The sequence below is a fragment of the Solea solea genome, chromosome 6 (assembly GCF_958295425.1).
Source record: "Solea solea chromosome 6, fSolSol10.1, whole genome shotgun sequence".
NCBI classification, from domain to species: Eukaryota; Metazoa; Chordata; class Actinopteri; order Pleuronectiformes; family Soleidae; genus Solea; species Solea solea.
Window position 1 is genome coordinate 27441170 of NC_081139.1, and position 20772 is coordinate 27461941.

At 42.5% G+C, this 20772-nt stretch overlaps 1 protein-coding gene across 2 annotated transcripts in view; it reads right to left on the reverse strand.

Annotated features, from left to right (window-relative positions):
- The window catches only part of mmp24 (matrix metallopeptidase 24), a 29713-nt gene extending 11721 nt beyond the window's left edge, over positions 1-17992 (reverse strand). The window contains exons 1-7 of one of the 2 annotated variants that reach the window (XM_058631599.1): positions 17599-17992; positions 11931-12079; positions 10531-10647; positions 8810-8909; positions 8490-8694; positions 7075-7236; positions 2637-2842 (exon numbers count right to left, since the gene is read on the reverse strand). In XM_058631599.1, coding sequence (XP_058487582.1) covers positions 2637-2842; positions 7075-7236; positions 8490-8694; positions 8810-8909; positions 10531-10647; positions 11931-12079; positions 17599-17748 — 1089 coding nt within the window. In that variant the 5' untranslated portion in view covers positions 17749-17992. Of the gene's footprint in view, positions 1-2636; positions 2843-7074; positions 7237-8489; positions 8695-8809; positions 8910-10530; positions 10648-11930; positions 12080-13366; positions 13469-17598 lie in introns of those variants that run through there. The other variant, XM_058631600.1, reaches the window with a different exon arrangement.
- Positions 17993-20772: the final 2780 nt, after the last annotated feature.

Genomic DNA, 20772 nt, shown 5'->3' on the forward strand with positions numbered 1-20772 from the left:
CATAATAAGTGTCTTCTTTCAAACACCCACTGCTCTGTGTCCTAATGTAACCTGCTGCTATTGCTACTATAGCTACGGCTACTGCTACAGCTACAACTAATACTGTTACTACTAACACTGCTGCTGCTGCTGCTACAGCTACTACTGCTGCTAACACTGCCGTTGCTACTGCTACGACAGCTACTGCTACTACAACTATTACTGCTACTACTTCTATTAATGCTGCTACAGCTACTACTGCTGCTGCTACTACTGCTCCTACTACTTCTATTACTGCTACAGCTGCTGCTATGACAGCTACTGCTACTACAACTATTACTGCTGCTGCTACTACTTCTACTAATGCTGCTACAGCTGCTACTTCTACTACTGCTACTGCTACAGCTGCTACTTCTACTACTGCTACAGCTGCTACTGCTACTACTACGACTTCTACTGCTACTACTTCTACTACTGCTGCTACTGCTGCTACAACTACTACTGCTACAGCTACTACTGCTCCTACTACTTCTACTACTGCTACTACTTCTACTACTGCTAGTACTACTGCAATGACAGCTACTGCTACTACAGCTACCGCTGCTATGACAGCTACTGCTACTACTACTGCTACAGCTGCTACTACTTCTACTACTGCTGCTACTGCTACAAAAACGACTGCTACAGCTACTGCTACTACTGCTACTACTAAAGCTATTGGTAAAGCGATTTAGTGCCTTCCTTATGAAACATAAGTGAAAAACATGAGTTTTGGGTGACAAGTTTTGGCAGTAGCAGATGTAGTGCTGTTGTTTTCATTCGTAAAGGCAAATCTGAGCGTGTTTCAGTGATGATCATGGGATACAAAAGATGAAAACAGCGAGTGCATCTGGTGTCAAAGCGATAAAAATGATCCATGGTTTGATCAATATCATTATCAACAACTGCTGTGCTGACTGTGCAGAACAACACAAGGTCATCGATTCTTCAACACAACTACCTACAAGACAAAAACCCACTGTAAAATGATTAACATTCATGCTGATCGTTTCTGAGGTTTAGGATCAGAGGGACAGAGTGAGACAGGAAGGAAGAGCAGAGAAAAGAGAGTGAGACTGACACAGTGAGATAGGAACAGACAAAGGAGAGTGAGACAAAGCATACTGTATGAAAGACAAAAGAGGCAGAGCGAGACACAAGGTATGGTTAGATGCATGAGCTGAGAAAGGAAACAGATGGATAGACAGAAGGAGAGTGAGACAGGTCTGTGACCTTTTCTAACATTCAGTTTAAAGATCAGAGACATCAAAATGATTTTCCTTTTCCTTTCTTCCTTCACACACGTAACATTTTAAAACTCTCCTCACTCTGTCATTTCAACAGTTGTGATGCTTTTACGTGTGGACATAAATGGACACTTGATCACGTCCTCTCCTGCTGTGTGTGACATCACTAACGGAGCTGAACACGCGTTAATGATCTTGGAAGTTGATCGCACCATATGTTCAGCACATAAGATTTTTTCATTTATTTTTTTAGCTCAGCTGTCTCCCAGTAAAAAATCGATGGGTTTTGCTGTTGGAGCTCCAAAGTGACCGCTCCTCACTCACAGCTGCTCTAGTTCCTGTTTCCTGCCCACTTAATGTGCAATTATGCTTCTTTCCCCCTGTGTCTCTATGAAACAACCACAGCTGTGTGAGTCACCATCAGCTGCAGCTCACATCGAGCTTTATCACGCTCTGTGAAAAAGACATGTTTTTCATAGGACTGATCCACGGCCGATACTGATATCACAACCTCGACTATCTACCGATATCGATATCAGTCCGAATTCGTCCAATGTGCGCAAAAGCCTGTCACAGGGCAATAGGACAACTTTATGAAAAATCTTGTTTCCACCAAGCGGTGCAGGTTGGAATGGTAAACCTTCATTTGGCTCGTGTTGCCACCACGGAATGTGTGGGCCGGATATGTAAACGATGTAGCTTGGCCTACACTACAAGTACCCACTTATAGCATAATGTCATACCAGTGTGACACGGTGTAGCCGGCCAATAAATTCCACAAAGAAGAACAACACGACACAGTAAACAAAGAGCAGCGATGGAGGACATCCAGCATTTCATGTCGTTTCGTCTTGGAATGTGGCTGTTTATCGCAAAAGGGACAAGTCTTGTTTGAGAGAAGCTGCAGAAAAAACATCGCAATTTTTCACTACTGTTGCACACAAGTGATGATTTTCTTTCAACCAATCAATGTACTGCAGTACTTGCAGCTCAGCCCTGCAGGAGCCAGACCAGTGTTTTTGGTGCCAAACACTGGGATGGTACAGATCACTTATTTTGCTACCCTTCTAAACATTTGACAATGGAGATGCAAAAGGAGCGATTTCCTCACATTCCTCTTCTCATCCATCGTTTCCCACTTTTTTCCAGTTCAGTGAAATGTGAAAGCTTCACTGAGGTTTCAGTCACGTGATTCTGTTTTACTGTATCCATTTCATCGAAACTCCAGTTCTTTAAACGCTGACTTTCCCACCTCACTAAAGGGTAAAAAAAAATTCTGAACTGACTGGACCTGAATATTTTAAAACGCATGACAGAGGAATTCACTGACATTTGGCTATCACTGCACTGCCCTGACGGATCTCCGCTCACCTTGAAGACAAACATTTCTCGTCTGAAGAAGGCCACAGTGTTGAAGTTGCCGTCACAGATGTTGGGTTTGCCATTTCCGGGCAGCGCGGGTCGGTCACCCGCTGGACGTGCTGGGCGGGAGTGCTTTCGCTCGGATGTGGAGTGCGTTCGTCGAGAAGGTAAGGTGGGTAATGGTCTGGTGGGTTCCAACAAGGCTGTGGGGATACCTGGGGTGGAGGGAAAAACACAATTAAAACAACATTATCTTCAGTTATTCCAGGACCACAGGTTTATTTTTTCAGTTAAGAAATGAAACGTCCACGATGTGCTTAAAATGAGGACTCTGGGGTTTACTTTCTGGGATTGAACAAAAAGAACTGCATCTGAACCGTTGAGGAATTCTAAGCATTTTTATACCCGGACTTAATTGTACAACTGACTAAAAAGCAGTTTCATGGCCAGATGTGACCTCACTATTCCAGTCAGAACATGCAGATAAAGGTCTGCAGCTGACTGCAAGTGTTGAATTTGCATTTGGTGGCTCTTTCAACGCGAGGTCCAAAGATAGAGAGTAGAGGTGTTGGCTTTATTGACCTGCAGTGACAACGCCGGGACGCTAGGGGAGCTTGTGCTGCTCGAGATCGGTGAGTTTGACTCGAGGGGAGAGAAAGAGCGAGAGAGTGAGAGAGAGAGAGGAAGAAGAGAGAAACTATCGATAGCTTACTGGTGGAGTGAAAACCGAACGACGTTGCGACATTACCAAAAAGAATTCCAGCGATCGTCAGCTACAATTCATATACATAAAAACAGTCGTTGTCTACGGTTAAAGTCATTTTTTGAGATATCTGCTGCTCCCCAGAGATATGTTGGGAGCATAAACATTAAAGTCACGTCGTGAGGCAACGTAAGTGCGCTAGCCAGAGGAGAGAGGTGACATAGATCTATGTCTCCTCAACACAGCTGCCAGAGTAGAGGTGATGACAAACCAGGTCGTCCATCTATTCTGTGTTGCCAGGGGTTACCGAGGACGCTTACTCAGCCAGGGGCGAGCGAGGAAGAAAGTACCGGCAGTAAAATCGGAGTTGCCGGATCCTCTTACGCCTGTCGCTGCAGCTGTGCATGCGAGAGCCCTCATATTCGCCGTGAGCCGTTGGAGTCGGCTGTTTGCTACCAGTGACAACCCTCCATACACCGAGCTCCTGACAGAGGTGATGTACCAGCAGAGGAGGGACCTTCTATTTACGTTATTTATTAAAAGACTGGTCTGACCATTTAAATAGGCAGCTCATGAATGATGTGAAAGGAGAGTATATATATATATATATATATTTGTTTTTATTATATTATCATATTATATTTGATTATTTGATATTATATGATTTGTGGACGATTATGTGCATGGACATCTAAGAAAATGAAAACCAATAGGACTGTGACTCAAACTGAATCTATAAATATAAGTATCCTGTGTGGGAGTAGAGATGTTTTGACTGCGAGGAGGAGCTCACATTCTGATGCAAATTGTGTCTCACGCTTCACATCTTTCCATTTTCCTCACAGCTGGAAAAACCCTCTGGTCCAGAGAACTGAGCGCAGTCCTGAAGTGGAGCAGCCGAGCCACAAAAAGTTCCCTCTATTTAAAACTTCACAAATCTACCATGGTTTTTTAGGTCAAACCAAAGACACCTGTCTCACTGAAGACGCCCATCTCACTGAAGACACCTGTCTCACTGAAGACACCAGACTCACTGAAGACACCAGACTTACTGAAGACACCTGTCTCCCTGAAGACGCCTGTCTCACTGAAGACGCCTGTCTCTCTGAAGACACCCTCCTCACTGAAGACACCTGTCTCACTGAAGACACCGGTCTCACTGAAGACACCAGACTCACTGAAGACACCAGATTCACTGAAGACGCCATCCTCACTGAAGACACCAGGTTCACTGAAGACACCTGTTATGCTCTATGTTCCAGATGCTAAGAAGCTAACGAAGCATGATCTGTTCCAGATTCTAAAAAGCTATGCTATTTTCCAGATGCTATGAAGCTATGCTATGTTCCAGATGCCAGGAAGCCAATGAAGCAAAGCTATTGAAACTATGTCTTCCAGATGCTAAAATGCTAATGAAGATGTGCTTTATTCCAGATGATAGGAAGCTACTGAAGCTATGGTATGTTCCTGATGCTAAGAAGCCAATTAAGCTATGCTATGTTCCAGATGCTAATAAACTAATGAAGCTGTGGTATGTTCCAGATGCTACGAAGCCAGTGAAGCAAAGCTATTGAAAATATGATATGTTCCAGATGCTAAAATGCTTAGGAAGATGTGCTTTGTTCCAGATGATAAGAAACTACTGAAGCTGTGGTATGTTCCTGATGCTAAGCAGCTAATAAAGCTATGCTAGGTTGGTTTTATGGGAGTTTGAAGCTGCTGGAGGAAAAAAGTTGAAGCACAAAACGACACTGAGCTCTGAGCGGACAAGTGCGCTATTGTTTTTACTGTATGATGTTAGCTTTGTTTTTCCTGCTTCTTTGTGTCTTTGAAACACAAATAAATGCTCTACACTCCACAACAACAGGATCTGTCACAGCTGCTGCTGCTGCCGCTGACAGGCCAGAACTCTGTCGCTGCTTATTAAAGGAGGAAAAGAAAACCACCAAAGAAACATCTTCTCTCGTCGGAACGGGAACAAAGCGTCCTCGGCTGTAAAAACACGAAAGAAACAAACATGGTTCTGTTGTTTATCAGCTGCTGTAGATTCTCTGTCTGCTGTTACCTGCTCTCCATAATTCAGCTGCACTCAGGACGCAACCATCAATATTTCATATACAAGGTGTGGGTTGTTTTTTGGGGGCTTTTACTAGCTTTAGCTTTCAGGTCTCAAGTGAAGTCAAGAGTTCAGGCAGTGAAGTCTAAAATACCGACCGCTTTCAGCAGAGTTTCTTATGAACGACTGAAAGACTGGGATCACACGTCTTAAACTCGTCAGCACTAGTTGGGGACAGTCGGGCACAGAACTCTGTTAGTGTGTGAGCGTAACCCCCAAAATACACTGGTTGCACAACGGATGGAGGTTTTCTTGCGGTTCTTCTCACACGCAAATACGCTGTAAATGTTGTAAACACAACAAACAAACGAAGACTCAGGAGTACACTGGGCTTCATCCTGTGACGTATTTGAGTGAAATACGATGTGGTGGATGTTTTATTCTGAAAAGTAAACTGGATGTTTTATTTTCCTACTTCTTTTCCCACTTGTGCTAAATTCTGCTGAATTTACGCAGAAACAGAAGTGCTGCGCATCCACTCCGACCTTCCGCGACTGAGGCGACCCGATACCAGGCTTTTAGCTAGCAGTGCGTCCAGAAATGTACAAAAGAAATTAGACGCCGTACTTCTTGCCGTACTATTGTTTCCTCCTCCCCGGTTTTTGCTGAATGTGATCAAAATTCGCCAATCCAAGCCTTGCGAGTAGTCGCTTTACCACCGCCATGTTTGTTTTCCGATGAAATCTCGCGTAATCACGCTTAGCTCACATTGTGCATTACATTTTTTTTACAGCTAATAATGTCCTTTATAATATGAAGTCCTTATCTAAAAATAAGGACTTTTTTTTTTTACTTTTTGCTTCAAGATATGAAGTTATTTTTGTGAAAATTTAGGAAAAGAGCAAGAAGACAGACAGTAATCTCCAGAGTCATGTAAGAATAGTTTTCTTGTGTGAATGTTCAAAGGTTTGAAAGGTCAGAAAACCATCACAAACACACAGCTAACACAATTGTATAAATATATGAGATTAACAAAATTGTATAAGTAGACCATAAAGCTGGTAGTCAGGAAAGAGAGAATAAGAAATTTATAAATTGTAATTTTTTTATTTATTTTTTTTAAGTCTACCACCTACCACCAAAATTTGCACCTCAAAATATTGTTCCAGAGCGTTATGAATTTCAACATTTTACAGAGGGGGACTCCACGGGACCCCCCTACAATACTTGAGCCTTTGGTGCTACGCAGACATTCGCAACCAGTAACCTTTGACACATGGACTAGAATGGATATGCATCAGCTCCGACGCCGGATCGGAGACACAACGCAACCGGTAACAGACCTGACATCAGTCGTAGTCAATCAAACATGTTTGAATAGTTTGTTTTGAGGATGCTGTGCACTGACCACCGACTCAACTATAAGCAAACATTGCCAACAGCCAATGACAAAATGTTAGTGGGACACAGGAACAAAATCAGAGCTGTGGACAACGCCCACCAAGACAAAGTCGATGGCCAGTTTATGTAAAGGATGATGCCATGGCTGCAGGATACAGAGGAGGAGGACCACCACCTTCGTTCCCTAAGCTGTCCTGCTCTTCAACTACTAACCCTGAAACCAAACCTTGAATCTTTGACCCAAACGCCTTTAAATCAAAAATAGATAAATGAAAAATTCCGTTTACCGTAGATTTTCTGAATTCCCTGCAGGTCGTCCAGAGGCAGTTTGAAGTTGTGCGTGTCCATGTACTGGTAGAAAGGAGCCATGATGGCACTGGGATCGTTGGAGTGTTCCAGACCCAAGGCGTGACCCAACTCGTGGACCGCAACCAGGAACAAATCATTGCCTGGAGAGCAAGAACACAAAGATACGGTGAGAGGAGGAGAGAGGACAAGAGGAAACACTGACACTGTGACACTGAGCTCAACAATTAACAAGAACAAAGATCAGTCAGAGAGAGCCTGAACCTGAGTTTTACCAGCCTGGGACGACTTCTCCAGTGATACGTACATCAAGCAATGCAGGGCATGAAAAAGTAGATGGCATCACAGACTTCTTTCTCGCACAAAATTCAAGCACTTTCAATGACCCATGTTTATTTAGAAGGGTTTTTTTTCAAATTCACAACTTTCAATTATTACATTACATTACATGTCATTTAGCAGACACTTTTATCCAAGGTGACTTACCATAAGTGCATTGTAATTATTTCAAGAACCCATGAGAAAACATTTTCAAGGGCTCGTTTGTTTTCCAGATTTACAAACTTTCAAGGATTTCACGGACCCATGAGAAAAACTTTAAAGGGCTTGTTTTTTTTCCAAACTTCCAAACTTTCAAGGATTTGAAGGACCCATGAGAAACCCTCCTGCTTCCTCCATAACCCACAGCCAAGGGGAACAGGGTCATTCTGAACTGAGTGGGTCAAACTGACCCACACAAGGCAGCAGGAGGGTTACATTTTTATTTTTATTTTTACAAAATTTCAAGGATTTCAAGGACCTGTGGGAACCCTGAAGTGCACATCAGTGGCGGGAGACATTTACTTTTTGAAATAAAGTATTTCGTGAATTTTTGTGAAATAACGTCTTAATAAATGAATAAGATGATGATTCTACTTTCTGCTCCATGTTTACATTTGATTATTTCAAGGAATGAAAGGAAGATAAATAAATAAATGAACGTAAGATGACAGTGGTCCTGCAGGTGTCCACGCGTCACTAACAGAAATGTCCCTCAGTAGGACGAGGTGGAAACTAAGCTCTTTTGTCCTCGTCTCTGTCCTTCTGATGCTGACGCCACAGAACTATTCCGTCTCACTATCTTTGTCTGTAATCTTTCAATTACCGAGTGTGTGTGTGTGTGTGTGTGTAGAGATAACGACACATCACACGCACACACACACACACACACACCGGTAATTGAAAGATGACAGACAAAGATAGTATATATGTAAATGTAAAGTGCTTTTGCCTGTGTTTTTCCAGAATAACTTTCAAAATCTGGCCATTATTTTACAATTTACTGTGTGAAGTAAAGAACTTCAGAAAAAAATTATAACTTTAATGTTCACGTAAACAGATGCTAAAATAATCTTACCGTCGTTGTTGGCGTTCCCCAGTGTCCACGGCTCGTCGGAGTCGAAGTGCGTGTCTCCTCCGATGCCGGCGCCGGGGAAATAGGCGTGGGCCAGGAAGCCACCTTCGCCATCAAACGGGGAGCTGTCACCGTGGAAACCGGAGGCAAAGAAGATCATGATGTCCGCCTCCTTACCCTCATTTTTGATTTCGGCGTATGGCACCTCCTGGAACAGGACAATTGTACCAAAAAACATGACAATTTGAACATTTCAAACATGTCAGATTCGGATAGGGAACATTTTGTAATCGTGCGAAGAGAAAAATGTCAGTGTGTCGGACCTGGAAGGAGAGCGGCGTGACCGTCTGCCACACGTTGAAAGCTTGTCGTATCGCTCTCTGTGTGTCCTTCTCCCCGACTTTAGGGGTGAAGTTAGAAATGCTGCAGGAAACGGAAAAACACGATCAGTCTACAGTCTACATCCACAAGAAACTGACTGCCAAATAGTGAGCTGTTCTCTACATCCACCAAGAAACTGACTGCCAAATAATGAACCGTTCTATACATCCACCAACAGACTGCCTGCAAAATAATGAGGCGCTCTAAACATAACCAAACAAATGTTTTTGTTGACCAGGAGCGCTCTTCTTCTTCTTCTCCTTTTCAAGATGCTTAGATAGTTCCAGTTTTCTACATTTTATTTTTCAACTTAAACCAGATTTATTTTAAATGAAAAAGTATTTTAATGTCTCTTCACCCTCTCCCCTCACTCTCTCACTCCTTTTATCCCTTCTCCTCCCACTCAGAGCTTTGTAGGTCTAATGTAAATTACGACGCTCCCACGGGATAGTGAATGCATCGCAGCTCTGCTGCATCACAGCTGTGGAGCGTCGGATAAAAGCCCAGATTGTGAGAGCGGTGTGATCTGGTTACGCTCCGGCGTGAGCGAGTCTCCTCGTGTTTCGCCACAGCGCCGTGTGGCCGCCACATTATTTCACTCGACTCTTCGTTGTTTTTTTTTACTGTATTGTTCTTCTATTAGCGCCGGGTCCGTCTCCTGTGAGTCACTCTCACCTGTAACTCATTTACAGCGGCGTGGGCGGAGCCTTCCTGGATTTTATGATTTACGGCACCCGTCTGGAGGTGGTTTCGTTTCGGGTTCATTAAACAGGTTGATGGTTTCAAACCACAGAGGAGGTAGAGCGCAAACGACCTCACACCTGCAGTGATCAATATTTCTGCAGCTTGATTATTTTAACTGCGTCAGCAGGATGATGCTTTAAAGGTTTATTTGAAGTCACATGATATACAATATGAGTTGAGGTGATTGTTTTTAAGTATTAACAAAATGCTGACAGTGTTAAAACAAGATACATTACAATTCTCAGTTCTGAGCTTTTCTGTATGTACACCAAAAAACTACTGCCAAATAGTGAACTGTTTATATCCACCAACAGATTGACTGCCAAAAGGTGAGCTATTCTACACATCCAAAACAGATTGACGACCACATAATGAGCTATTCTATACATCCACGGACAGACACCAGGAGACTGACTGCCAAATAGTGAGCTGTTTCATATCCACCAACAGATTAACTGCTTAATAATGAGCTATTCTATACATCCACCAACAGATTGACTGCCAAATAATGAGCTTTTGAATACATTCACTAACAGACTGCCTGCCGAATAGTGAGCTGTCATCTATATCCATCAGGACACTGACTGCCAAATAGTGAGCTTTTCTATACATTACAGACTGCCCTTAAATGTTTGTTAGTTTAAATTGCAGAGGAGGAGAGTGAGGGAGGGTGATGGAGAGAGAGTTAAGCAGAGAAAAAACTAAAATATGATCAAGAGGAGAAGAGGAAAGAAAAGAAGCAACAGAGAGACAAGTGGGTGGAGGCAGGGACATGAGATGCATTCAGGGTCCCGTGGGACAGAGCTAATTTACATCAGACTGAGGGGGAGACAGAAGCAGAGAGGAGGGAGGAGACAAACAACCAGGGAGGAAGAGGAGGAGGAGGAGAAGAAGATGGATGGATTTGTGGACCGATTACCTGTACGAGATCTTTTTATCTCTCCATTTCTGTCCTGTCAGTGCGTAGCGTTTGTTTCTCTGACGGCGGCTGGTGTGAGGATGATCTGGGACGCCACAGCGAGGTCTCCTCATCCACCTGAACACAACACGGGGCGTTTAAATGTCACTGTTTAAGATAAGTCACATTTCTCAGAGTTTAATCTAGCTAAGAATCGGACAACTTGCAGAGTCTGATGAGTACATGCACAAATCTGTGACGTGTAATGCTGGGTTCACACCACTCCAAAGCTCCAGTTGAACATTTTCAACATTGTTTGTGTGTGTGCGGACACTCGGAGCTCTACGACTTGTCGCCAAACGTCCCAGGACCAAAAGAGAGTTTGGCAAGTGGTCGGTGAAGAAGTCGATGACGCTGGCGGTTCAGACTCCGACCGCCCGTCTGATGATATTTCACAAAAATGCAGTGATCCATTCATGTCAAATTTACTGCCTGCAAAATAATGAGCTGTTCCAAAAAGTCAGCTGTTCTATATATTTACCAACAGACTGACTGCCAAATAATGAGCTATTCTATATATTAACCGAGGACTGACTGCCAAATAATGAGCTGTGTCTTTGTCCGCCAACAGACTGATTGCCAAATAGTGAGCTCTTTTATATATTTACCAAGAAACTGACTGCCACATAATGACCTATTCTATTTATTTACCAAGAGACTAACTGCCAAATAATGAGCTATTGTATTCATCCATAAACAGACTGACTACTAAATAAAAATAACAATAAATTATAAACTTTATTTGTTGTGTAGAGCTGAAGCGATTGAATACATTCACTAACGGATTGACTGCAAAATAGTGAGCTGTTATTATATCAACCAACAGATATTGACTGCCAAATAATGAACTGTTCCACAAATCCACTAACAGACTGACTGCCAAATAGTGAGGTGTTCTATGTGATCTGCGTGTCACATAGAACACCTCACTCTGTCTCTGAATGCAGAAAATCCATTTTTGGCAAGTTTGGTGTGAACGCAGCATAATGTTGACACACTGGGACATTTATTTATGTCTTACATTTTATGTGTAAAAGTTTGTTGAAAGTGCTGGCTGTATGAATTGCTGTCTTCCATTGTGATGGAATGAGTCTTTTACATATATATACATATATTTAAAAATATGTGTATATATATGTATATAAATCTATATATAAATATATACATACATATGTAAAAAAAAAATTATATATATATATACATACATATATATATACGTATATATATTCATATACATATATATATGTATATATATATATCTCTATATATATATATAGAGATATATATATATCTATATATATATATATAGATATATATATATATATGTATACATATATATATAGTGTACCCAGAAGACTCACTCTATGGTGGTCTCGTCCAGGACTCCAGTCACAGGGATGCCGTAGAAGCGCTGCATGGCCGCCACAGCCGACTGCATGGCCTTTTCCTGCCGCAGGTCTGACGTACGGAGGTCGTGAGGAAGCAGGTAGCCGTAGTTCTTCAGCCACGTCTGAAAGAGAGGAACCCAGGTTAGTTCACAGGTTACAGTTCAGCTCTTCTTCTCAGGACTCTGCATTGACCTCCATTCGTTTGGACAGACTATACAAAGCCTCATCGCTAACCTTAAAGCAGAACTATGGAGGGTTTTTTTTTACCCTGGGATGTTTATATAGTTGGTGAAATGAAAAATGAAAAAAACAAAAAGACAAAATATACATATATATATATAAATATATATATATATATAATTTTATCAGATTGTCAAGGTTGTGCTGAAGAAAAGGATAAAAGACACTCTGCATTTATGTTTTTAACACAGTAATATAAATAAGCAGCCTAAAAGCTCTGTGTTCCAAAGGTTAATACGACATCATGTTACCGCCCTTCACAGAGACAAGAAGACGGAGTAGGAGGAGGGGTGAAGACGGGGGGGGGGGGGAGCATTTGAGCTTGTCTCCACAGTCGCTCATTAATATTTCAGCGTGTGTGTTAGTCCACAGCCAGCACTCAGCTACAATATGGACGTCTGACTAACCACCGAGACGAACGTGGCAAGACTTGTCGTCTCGCACCTTCACGCATCAGGACAAGCGTCCTTATCTCCGCTCCTGTGTCCTACATGTCCAACAAGACTTTTCTTTAAAAGTTTCTTTTAAAGAAATCATTTTCTTTAACAAGTGAGGGAGCACAAAGAACAAGTGAGGGAGCGCAAAGAACAAGTGAGGGAGTGCAAATAACAAGTGAGGGAGTGTAAAGAACAAGTGAGGGAGCACAAAGAACAAGTGAGGGAGCGCAAAGAACAGGTGAGGGAGCGTAAAGAACAAGGGAGGGAGCACAAAGAACAAGTGCGGGAGCGCAAAGAACAAGTGAGGGAGCGTAAGGAACAAGTGAGGGAGCGCAAAGAACAAATGAGGGAGCGTTAAGAACAAGTGAGGGAGCGTAAGGAACAAGTGAGGGAGCGCAAAGAACAAATGAGGGAGCGCAAAGAACAAGTGAGGGAGCAAAGAACAAGTGAGGGAGCAAAGAACAAGTGAGGGAGCGTAAGGAACAAGTGAGGGAGCAAAGAACAAGTGAGGGAGCAAAGAACAAGTGAGGGAGCGTAAGGAACAAGTGAGGGAGCGCAAAGAACAAATGAGGGAGCGTAAGGAACAAGTGAGGGAGCGCAAAGAACAAGTGAGGGAGTGTTAAGAACAAGTGAGGGAGCGTAAGGAACAAGTGAGGGAGCGCAAAGAACAAGTGAGGGAGTGATATTGTATTAAACACACACACACACACACACACACACACACACACTTACTCTTTGTTGTGGTTGTGTAACGTGACACTCATTTGAAGAAGGCCCGGGTGGGACTGATGGACTCAAACCTATGACCTCATGTCTGTCGTGTCATATAACACACACACACACACACACACACAGGTTGACGATCAATGACTACCAGGATATCGATGATGTAAGGTCTCTCTCTCACACACATACACACACACACACACACAGATGTCATGATGCGAGTTTTCATCAGAAACAACTCTCACAAAGTGAGAGCAGAGCGCAGGGACCGTCTACAAAGTGCAACACCCGAAGAAATAAAATAAAAAAAAATTCAATAACTTCACCATAACGCAGCATAGTGTCGTTAAACTTTACTGCTCTACTGTACATAAAACTACACCACTCGGTTTAAAAATAATATGGAATATATATAAATTATTTTTATACATTAAGTAAACGACAATTATTAATAATATAAATATTCACCAAAAAATATAAAAACAGAAGACACTTGATGACACAACGCTGTATTATTATGAAGTCATTTGAAAAATTATTACTATTACTATTGTATTATGGTGTCTTTTTTTGGGCGTTGTACTTTGTAGACTGTCCCTGCACTCCGGTCTCACTGATGACTGCTTGTAGAGATAAACGTTGTTTCTCCAGCTGTTTCTGATGCAAACGATGCCTTTAATCGTCTTTAATCGCCAACGTGTTACAAGGACTCTTGTAAGACACAAACGTGTCACAAAAAAAAAAAGCTTTTTGTCAGAATCAAAGCTCGGAATTCTGGTTCTGTGTGAAAAATCATTTTGAAATCATCTGCTGGGCCAGATACGGACACTGGGCGGGCCAGTTTTGGCCCACGGGCCGCCCGTTGCCGACCACCGAAGGTTCTGTTGATGCAGCGGGATAACGAGCACACGCTGTAATTAAATTGACATGTTGGTGTGAGACGCTTTCTTCTTCCTGAGCCGTGGCGCCGATCAAATGTAATCAACGCTGCGAGTTTCCAGCACCTGGAGACACAAACACCGCTCTGCCCCAAATTCAGTTTTAATTAGAGCTGCACTTAATAATTTCACTCCAAAAAAATCCACTCGGTGGGAAATAAAACAAGCACCATTTCTAAAGAAATTGCTCTTATTTTTTCTTTCTCTGACTTTGTCTTAATCAAACATTGTTATTATTATTATTATTATTGTTATATTAAATACATATAATTTATATGTATATATACACATATCTTTATATATTTTTATATATATATATATACAAATATACATACACATAAATATATATATATATATATATATACACACATATATACATAATTAAGTATAATAGCTAACTTTTAGCTTTAAATACCAGTAAGTCAAGTCAATTTTGTGAATTCTGCACAATTACCACGATATGCAACGTAAAATCAATCAGAGCTTTGGGTATAAGAAGATGAATAAAAAATTTTGTAAAGCATGAAGATGTGTATTATTTGTGTATAGATGGCTAACTTTAGCTAAGTTTTGGCTAATTTGACCAAAGTTTTAACAAGCTACATTTTGGTTAGTCAAAACGTAGCCAAAGTTAGCCAGAACAGGTAAGATTAGACTTTAGCTAAATTTTGGCTAACCTAAACCAGATTTTGGCAGAGATAGATCGACAGATCACAACAGGGATCACATGATCATAATGAATCATTAGTGACAGTCGTGGTTTCCAAGAATTCACAGGACTTTACATTGACTTTCATTCATTTTCTGGAAACTTACTCTGACCTTAACCATAACTACTTCTGACCTAATCCTAACCCTGACCCTAACATTAACCTAAGCCTGACCTCAGCCTATCTTTAAAACATGTCTTCACTTTAAAATGCAGTCATTTACATGACGGGAACTTGATTTTTGTCCCCATAATGTGACTGTGTAAACAGATTTAGGTCCCCACAACATAAGGAATACCAGGCAGGCACGCACACACACACACACACACACACACAGAGACTAAAAGGACCAAAGTAAAAGGTACACAACAGTAACGACTGTAATATCGTCACTGGGCTTATTTTCTTAATCTGAGCCATTTCTACCTCTAATTTTGGACCAAAACAAACAGGAAATAATGAGCAGAGGAATAAATCATTTAAAAAAAAAGAGAAAAAAAAGGGATGTGTTGTGAAAACCTGTGTGCTTTCCTCACTGGGCTGAGAACACAACCAGACAAAGGATTTTCTCACCACAGATCTTCATGTGGCCAAAACTCTACAGCACATTTCTTTTTTTCTTTTTTCCCCCTTTTCTTGTGAGGCCACGTTAGCATGACGACAACGACAACAACAACAACAACAACAACAACAACAACAACGTCGACGGAGGCGACAGCACAGGGAGGATTATGATTTCACAGCAGCCTGGCTCGGCACAGCCACTGGCGCTTCCTTTGTCTCCGTGAAAGCGTCACACGACGAGTAACACAAACATCACTGAAAGCCACTGATCGTCGCGTCTCCTGAGCCGATCCAACGACTACAACGAGGCAACTGTATCACTACTTCATGTCTCCTCAAGGTGGCGCAAGTAGATTTTGGAGTTATAAGTAAATCTTGGAACTATAAGTAGAATTTGATTTGATAGAGAGATATCTAGTGGCAGAAATGACACACTGTTGCCTTTGAAATACACAAATTTATGCTTCAAATCATGACTTCCAGAACGTTAACGTGTTCAGATCTCGTGGAAACACACGCAACGGCGTGTTTTCTTTTCTTTTTTTTACAGAATTTGAGCTCTGCCATCGAACTTCTGTTGGTGTTTTAAAGAAAAAACAGCTTCTGTCTGCACTTCCCCCTCCTTATTTCTACCATGTCCATAATTTATGGAGGGACGCTATATTTGGACCCAGTGAAGAAGAGCGAGAGAGTGTGTTCTTGTATTTGTTACCTCTTTAGGTAAAAGTCCGACTTTAGTCAGACTAAGACAATAATTCTGTAAACACGTTAGTCAGACTTAAGTCGAGCTAGACTTAGTCGGACTTGACCTCCCGCTGGTCTTTACCCTGAAGTAGAAGCAGACGACATATAAACTGCGACGGCGTCTTTTGTCGGATAACGCGACAACCACAGGAGACGTGTCCGTCTAATTTAACATGAACAGCAGGTATGAAACGTTCAGAACCACAGCGTCGTCCACCACACAGCGCCACCTACAGAGGCGGAGTCACACATACCCAGTCCATCCGAGTTGTCCTGTTCTCTGTCTTAGTCGGACTATGACCTCAGCTTGAGTGAACTGTGCATGTGATCCTACTGAGTGACCTTGTCAGGACCAGTAGTCATCATGGAGACCAAAAACCTGGTCCTAATGAGGCAGAACCTAATTTCTGAGGAACAGGTTAAGGTTGAGGACTTTTTGAAGGTTTGAATGGTTGAGGTTATGGTTCGTCAATGACTGGTTTCTGGTTAAGGAAGGTTAGGGATAACGATCATCTCTGAGCCGTGTCCTTAACAGGATAGCTGCGCCAACCTGTGTGTGTGTGTGTGGATGCTTTGTTCAGCAGCACCTTCACACACACACACTCACAGACACATTGGTTTCTATGACTTCAGAGGACATCACATTCATTTCATATAGACTCAGTCTCACTTCAACCAAAATTACTACTGACCTTAACCCAACCTCTGACCTCTGACCTCAGTCTAATTTTAAAACACTGAAATGTAGTCATTTACGTCATGGGGACTTGATTTTTGACCCCACTAGACTGTGTAAACAGGTTCAGGTCCTGCAAGTACCAGGTACACACACACACACACACTTCCCTGCACCTCCTTATTTCCTCCTGATTATTTACAGCTGCAAGGGTCATCCATTCATGTGTTCATTTGTGTGAAAAACACGAGAGCTCGGTGAAGCAGCGAGGCTGTCTTTCATTTATTCATCTCCACTGAATCTTTCATTTCCCTCCTTCTATTATCCTCCACCGAGAGAGACAGAGAGAGAGACAGGGAGAGAGAGAGAGAGACAGAGAGAGAGATAGAGATAGGAAGAGAGAGAGAGAGACAGAGAGAGAGAGAGAGAGAGAGAATGAAAACATCCTGGCGCGCGCGGCTCTGCTCCAACCTGCGCGCGCTAAGATGGAAACTGGACTGATGGAGAAGACGAGGATGATGATGATGATGAAGACTATGTCTGTGAATCCACAGCTGGACATAAACAAATACGCCTGACACCTCCTCCTCCTCCACTCTCTCTCACCTCCACGATGAACGTCTTCTCTTCCCCGCACGCGGACACGACCCACAGCAGCAGTGGGAAGTAGCAGGTTTTCCAGCAGAATCCCAAGAGAATCCCAGTTCTCCTCTTGCACCTGCTCCTCCGTCGCACTCCTCCTCCTGCCGTCGCCATGGCTCTGTCCCCGGTCTTTCTCCCCCCCCACCCCCACACACACCCTGCGCGTTCCGCCGCAGATTTCCACGCTCGTGTTTTGCGCGTGTTTAGCAGAGGAGGCGGAGGAGGAGACGCGGCGTGTTCTCCTGCTTCATGTCTTCACCTCCGTCTGACTCCGTCTCCTCCCTCTGACTCCTCACCACTGAACACTCTGCTCGACTGCTTTCCTGCAACTTGACGAGCGCTCATTGCGCACGCGCAGGAAGAGGCAGCAGAGAGAGAGAGAGAGAGCGAGGGAGAGAGAGAGAGAGAGAGAGAGAGAGAGAGAGAGAGATGTTGTTGCAGTAGCGCTGTGAAACCACTGGGGGCTCCTTCTATTAACACACGCGCGCACACACACACACACACAAATAAAACCACATGAATTCTGAGAAAAAACATTCACAGAATTTTGACAGAAGTCAGACTTTTGGGTGAAATTGAATCATTCAAAAGATTTGTTCACAGAAAAAGTACATTTTGAAATTATAAGTAGATTTTGGAACTATAAGTACATTTTGGAACTATAAGTACATTTTTGAATTATAAGTAGAGTCTTTCCCTCCTTTAGGTGTTGCCACAGTGGGTCATGAAAATCTACTTATAATTCCAAAATGTTCTTATAAATTTTGGAATTATCAGTAACCTTTGGAACTATAAGTAGATTTTGGAACTTTATGTAGATTTTAGAACTATTACTAACTTCTAACTAAATTTCTGATGTCCCCGAATGCAGTTTTAAGATCATTTGAGGCGTGAAATTAGTCATTTAGAATTCAAAAATGTGGTTTGTGTATTAAGATATGACGTATTTATAGTTTGGCAGCGACGGTATCGGAGGTGATCAGCTCCGCCTCAGCGGACACTCGCTGCGTACAGTGCGTGGGGCAGAGCAGCGTTACCTCGGCCTGTCCTGATGAAATGATCCGCTGACATCGCTGTCATTAGATGCTTGGTGTGATCGATAGATTTGTTGTTGACCCGTTATTTTGTTTTTAATGTAAACGTTTCGACCTGACAGTTTGAAAGTTTGTGTATTATTAATGTTTTATTTATTTTGACTTTGAATGTCAGCTGAGATTGGCACAGCACCCCCCCCCCCCATGTCTTAGCCACAGTCGTAACAATACATCCATGTCCGTAACTCACATGGCTAAACAACTCACAACACCTCATTGGCCCAAGAGGCTCAGGTGACCTTCACTGAACATACAACTTCAAAATAAAAGCACAGAATAATAATACATGAGAACACACAACCTAACAGTACTGTGCATTTCTATAAAAATAAATTAATAAATGAAGTTAAATATTTAAAATGAGAAAATAATATATACACATTTATTAAAAGTATTTATTATTATTTATTTATTGTTCATTTATCAACACTCTGTGATGAGGCTTAATCTAATGACTGCGATGTCAGCGGATCATTTCATCAGGACAGGCCGAGGTAACGCTGCTCTGCCCCACGCACTGTACGCAGCACCTCCGATACTGCGCACGAGATACTTTCTCGTGAGCACGAGATACGTTTATTTTTTATTTTTTTTCCGATGTCCCTTTAGGGGCTCCGTAGAAGCATGATTTATTTACATACTTATTGATTCATTTTACAAATACTTTTCTGAACACCAGACCCAGAAAACATCACAACAACCTCTGATTCCGACTCATCTGACTGGTGGAGTGATGTTTTACTGCAGGTGGAACCAGAACCACAACTTTACTTTCACACTGACAGAACACTTCACTTGCAAAGGTTATGTAATTTTTCAGCTTCTTTAATGTGAAAACTTTCTGGTTTCTTTGCCTCGTGTGAACAAAAAAACCATTGAAAACTGGTTTGTGGGCAAAACCGCTTGACAATGTCATCATTTTGTGCGCGGCACATTGAAAATATAGCGTTGCGAGATCAGAACGACCAGGTTGCTCTTGATGTTCACAAAGTGACTCCTCAGGCTTGACACTGGATAATACTCTCTTAACATAAGTCTGACGTAATTCTCAACCATTTCGTGAGATTCACAGGGATCAGATGAACTGTGGTGCATTATTTTACAGTTGAGCTCAGTGTTTGTGATAGAGCATCCGTTTTGGAAGAAAGATGAAGCCATGTAAGAACCAGAGTAAGTAACGTCAGAACTGATCTTAGTTTTACGAACTTTGTACGACGCATATTGATTCAGTAAAAAATCCAGGTCACGCAGATACACACCGATGAGAGCACTGATGGAGGTGACATAACCTGACGTCGCTTGGCCAGTCTGGCTTTTCAGCCGAGCCTCGTGGATCAACATCTGGATGTGGAAGGAGGCTCCGTTCACCCAGATTTTGAACCCGCGTGAACTCATCTGTTCATCATACAGCAGGGAGTTCTTGAGGATGGTAAGATGGCCGCTCAGCTGTGTCTCCAACCTGTGAAGTTCCCCCAGCAAACGATGGTTATCGTTGATGAAGGTGACGTGACGCTTCACGTACTCTGCCATCGTGTCGCGGACAGACGAAGCTTTCTCCTCACCAAAGACGCGGCGGAAAATGGCGTAGGAATCTTCGCGCTGTTGTCCAAACGTGCTGAACTTAACAATGAGCTCCAAGATCATGGAAATCACCAGTGCACCGAGTCCAACAGCGTTTGGGACTGAGCTTAATGAGCCAAAGGCAGCTCCCACCGCGCTGACGTAGCGTGGCACATCATTGATCAGCTCTTTGGAGTACGACTGAAGCTCATAGTTGGAGTTAATGCCAGAAAATTTCAGCAAAGACTCGTCGATGCCCACATCTGGTAAGACACATGAGTGCTGTAAAGATGTTTGATACCAGCCGTAAGCAACACTGTCCATTTTTTCCTGGGATAAAGTTGAGCCCATGTTTTCAATCTCGATCTGGGAAGAGCAAGAGACTGAAGATAAAGTTCAGAGTCAGCAGTTATAGTTCTGAGGACAAGACCAGCAACCAACCAGGTCTGTGGAACATTAGGGCGTTTTTGTTGATTCTACCCTC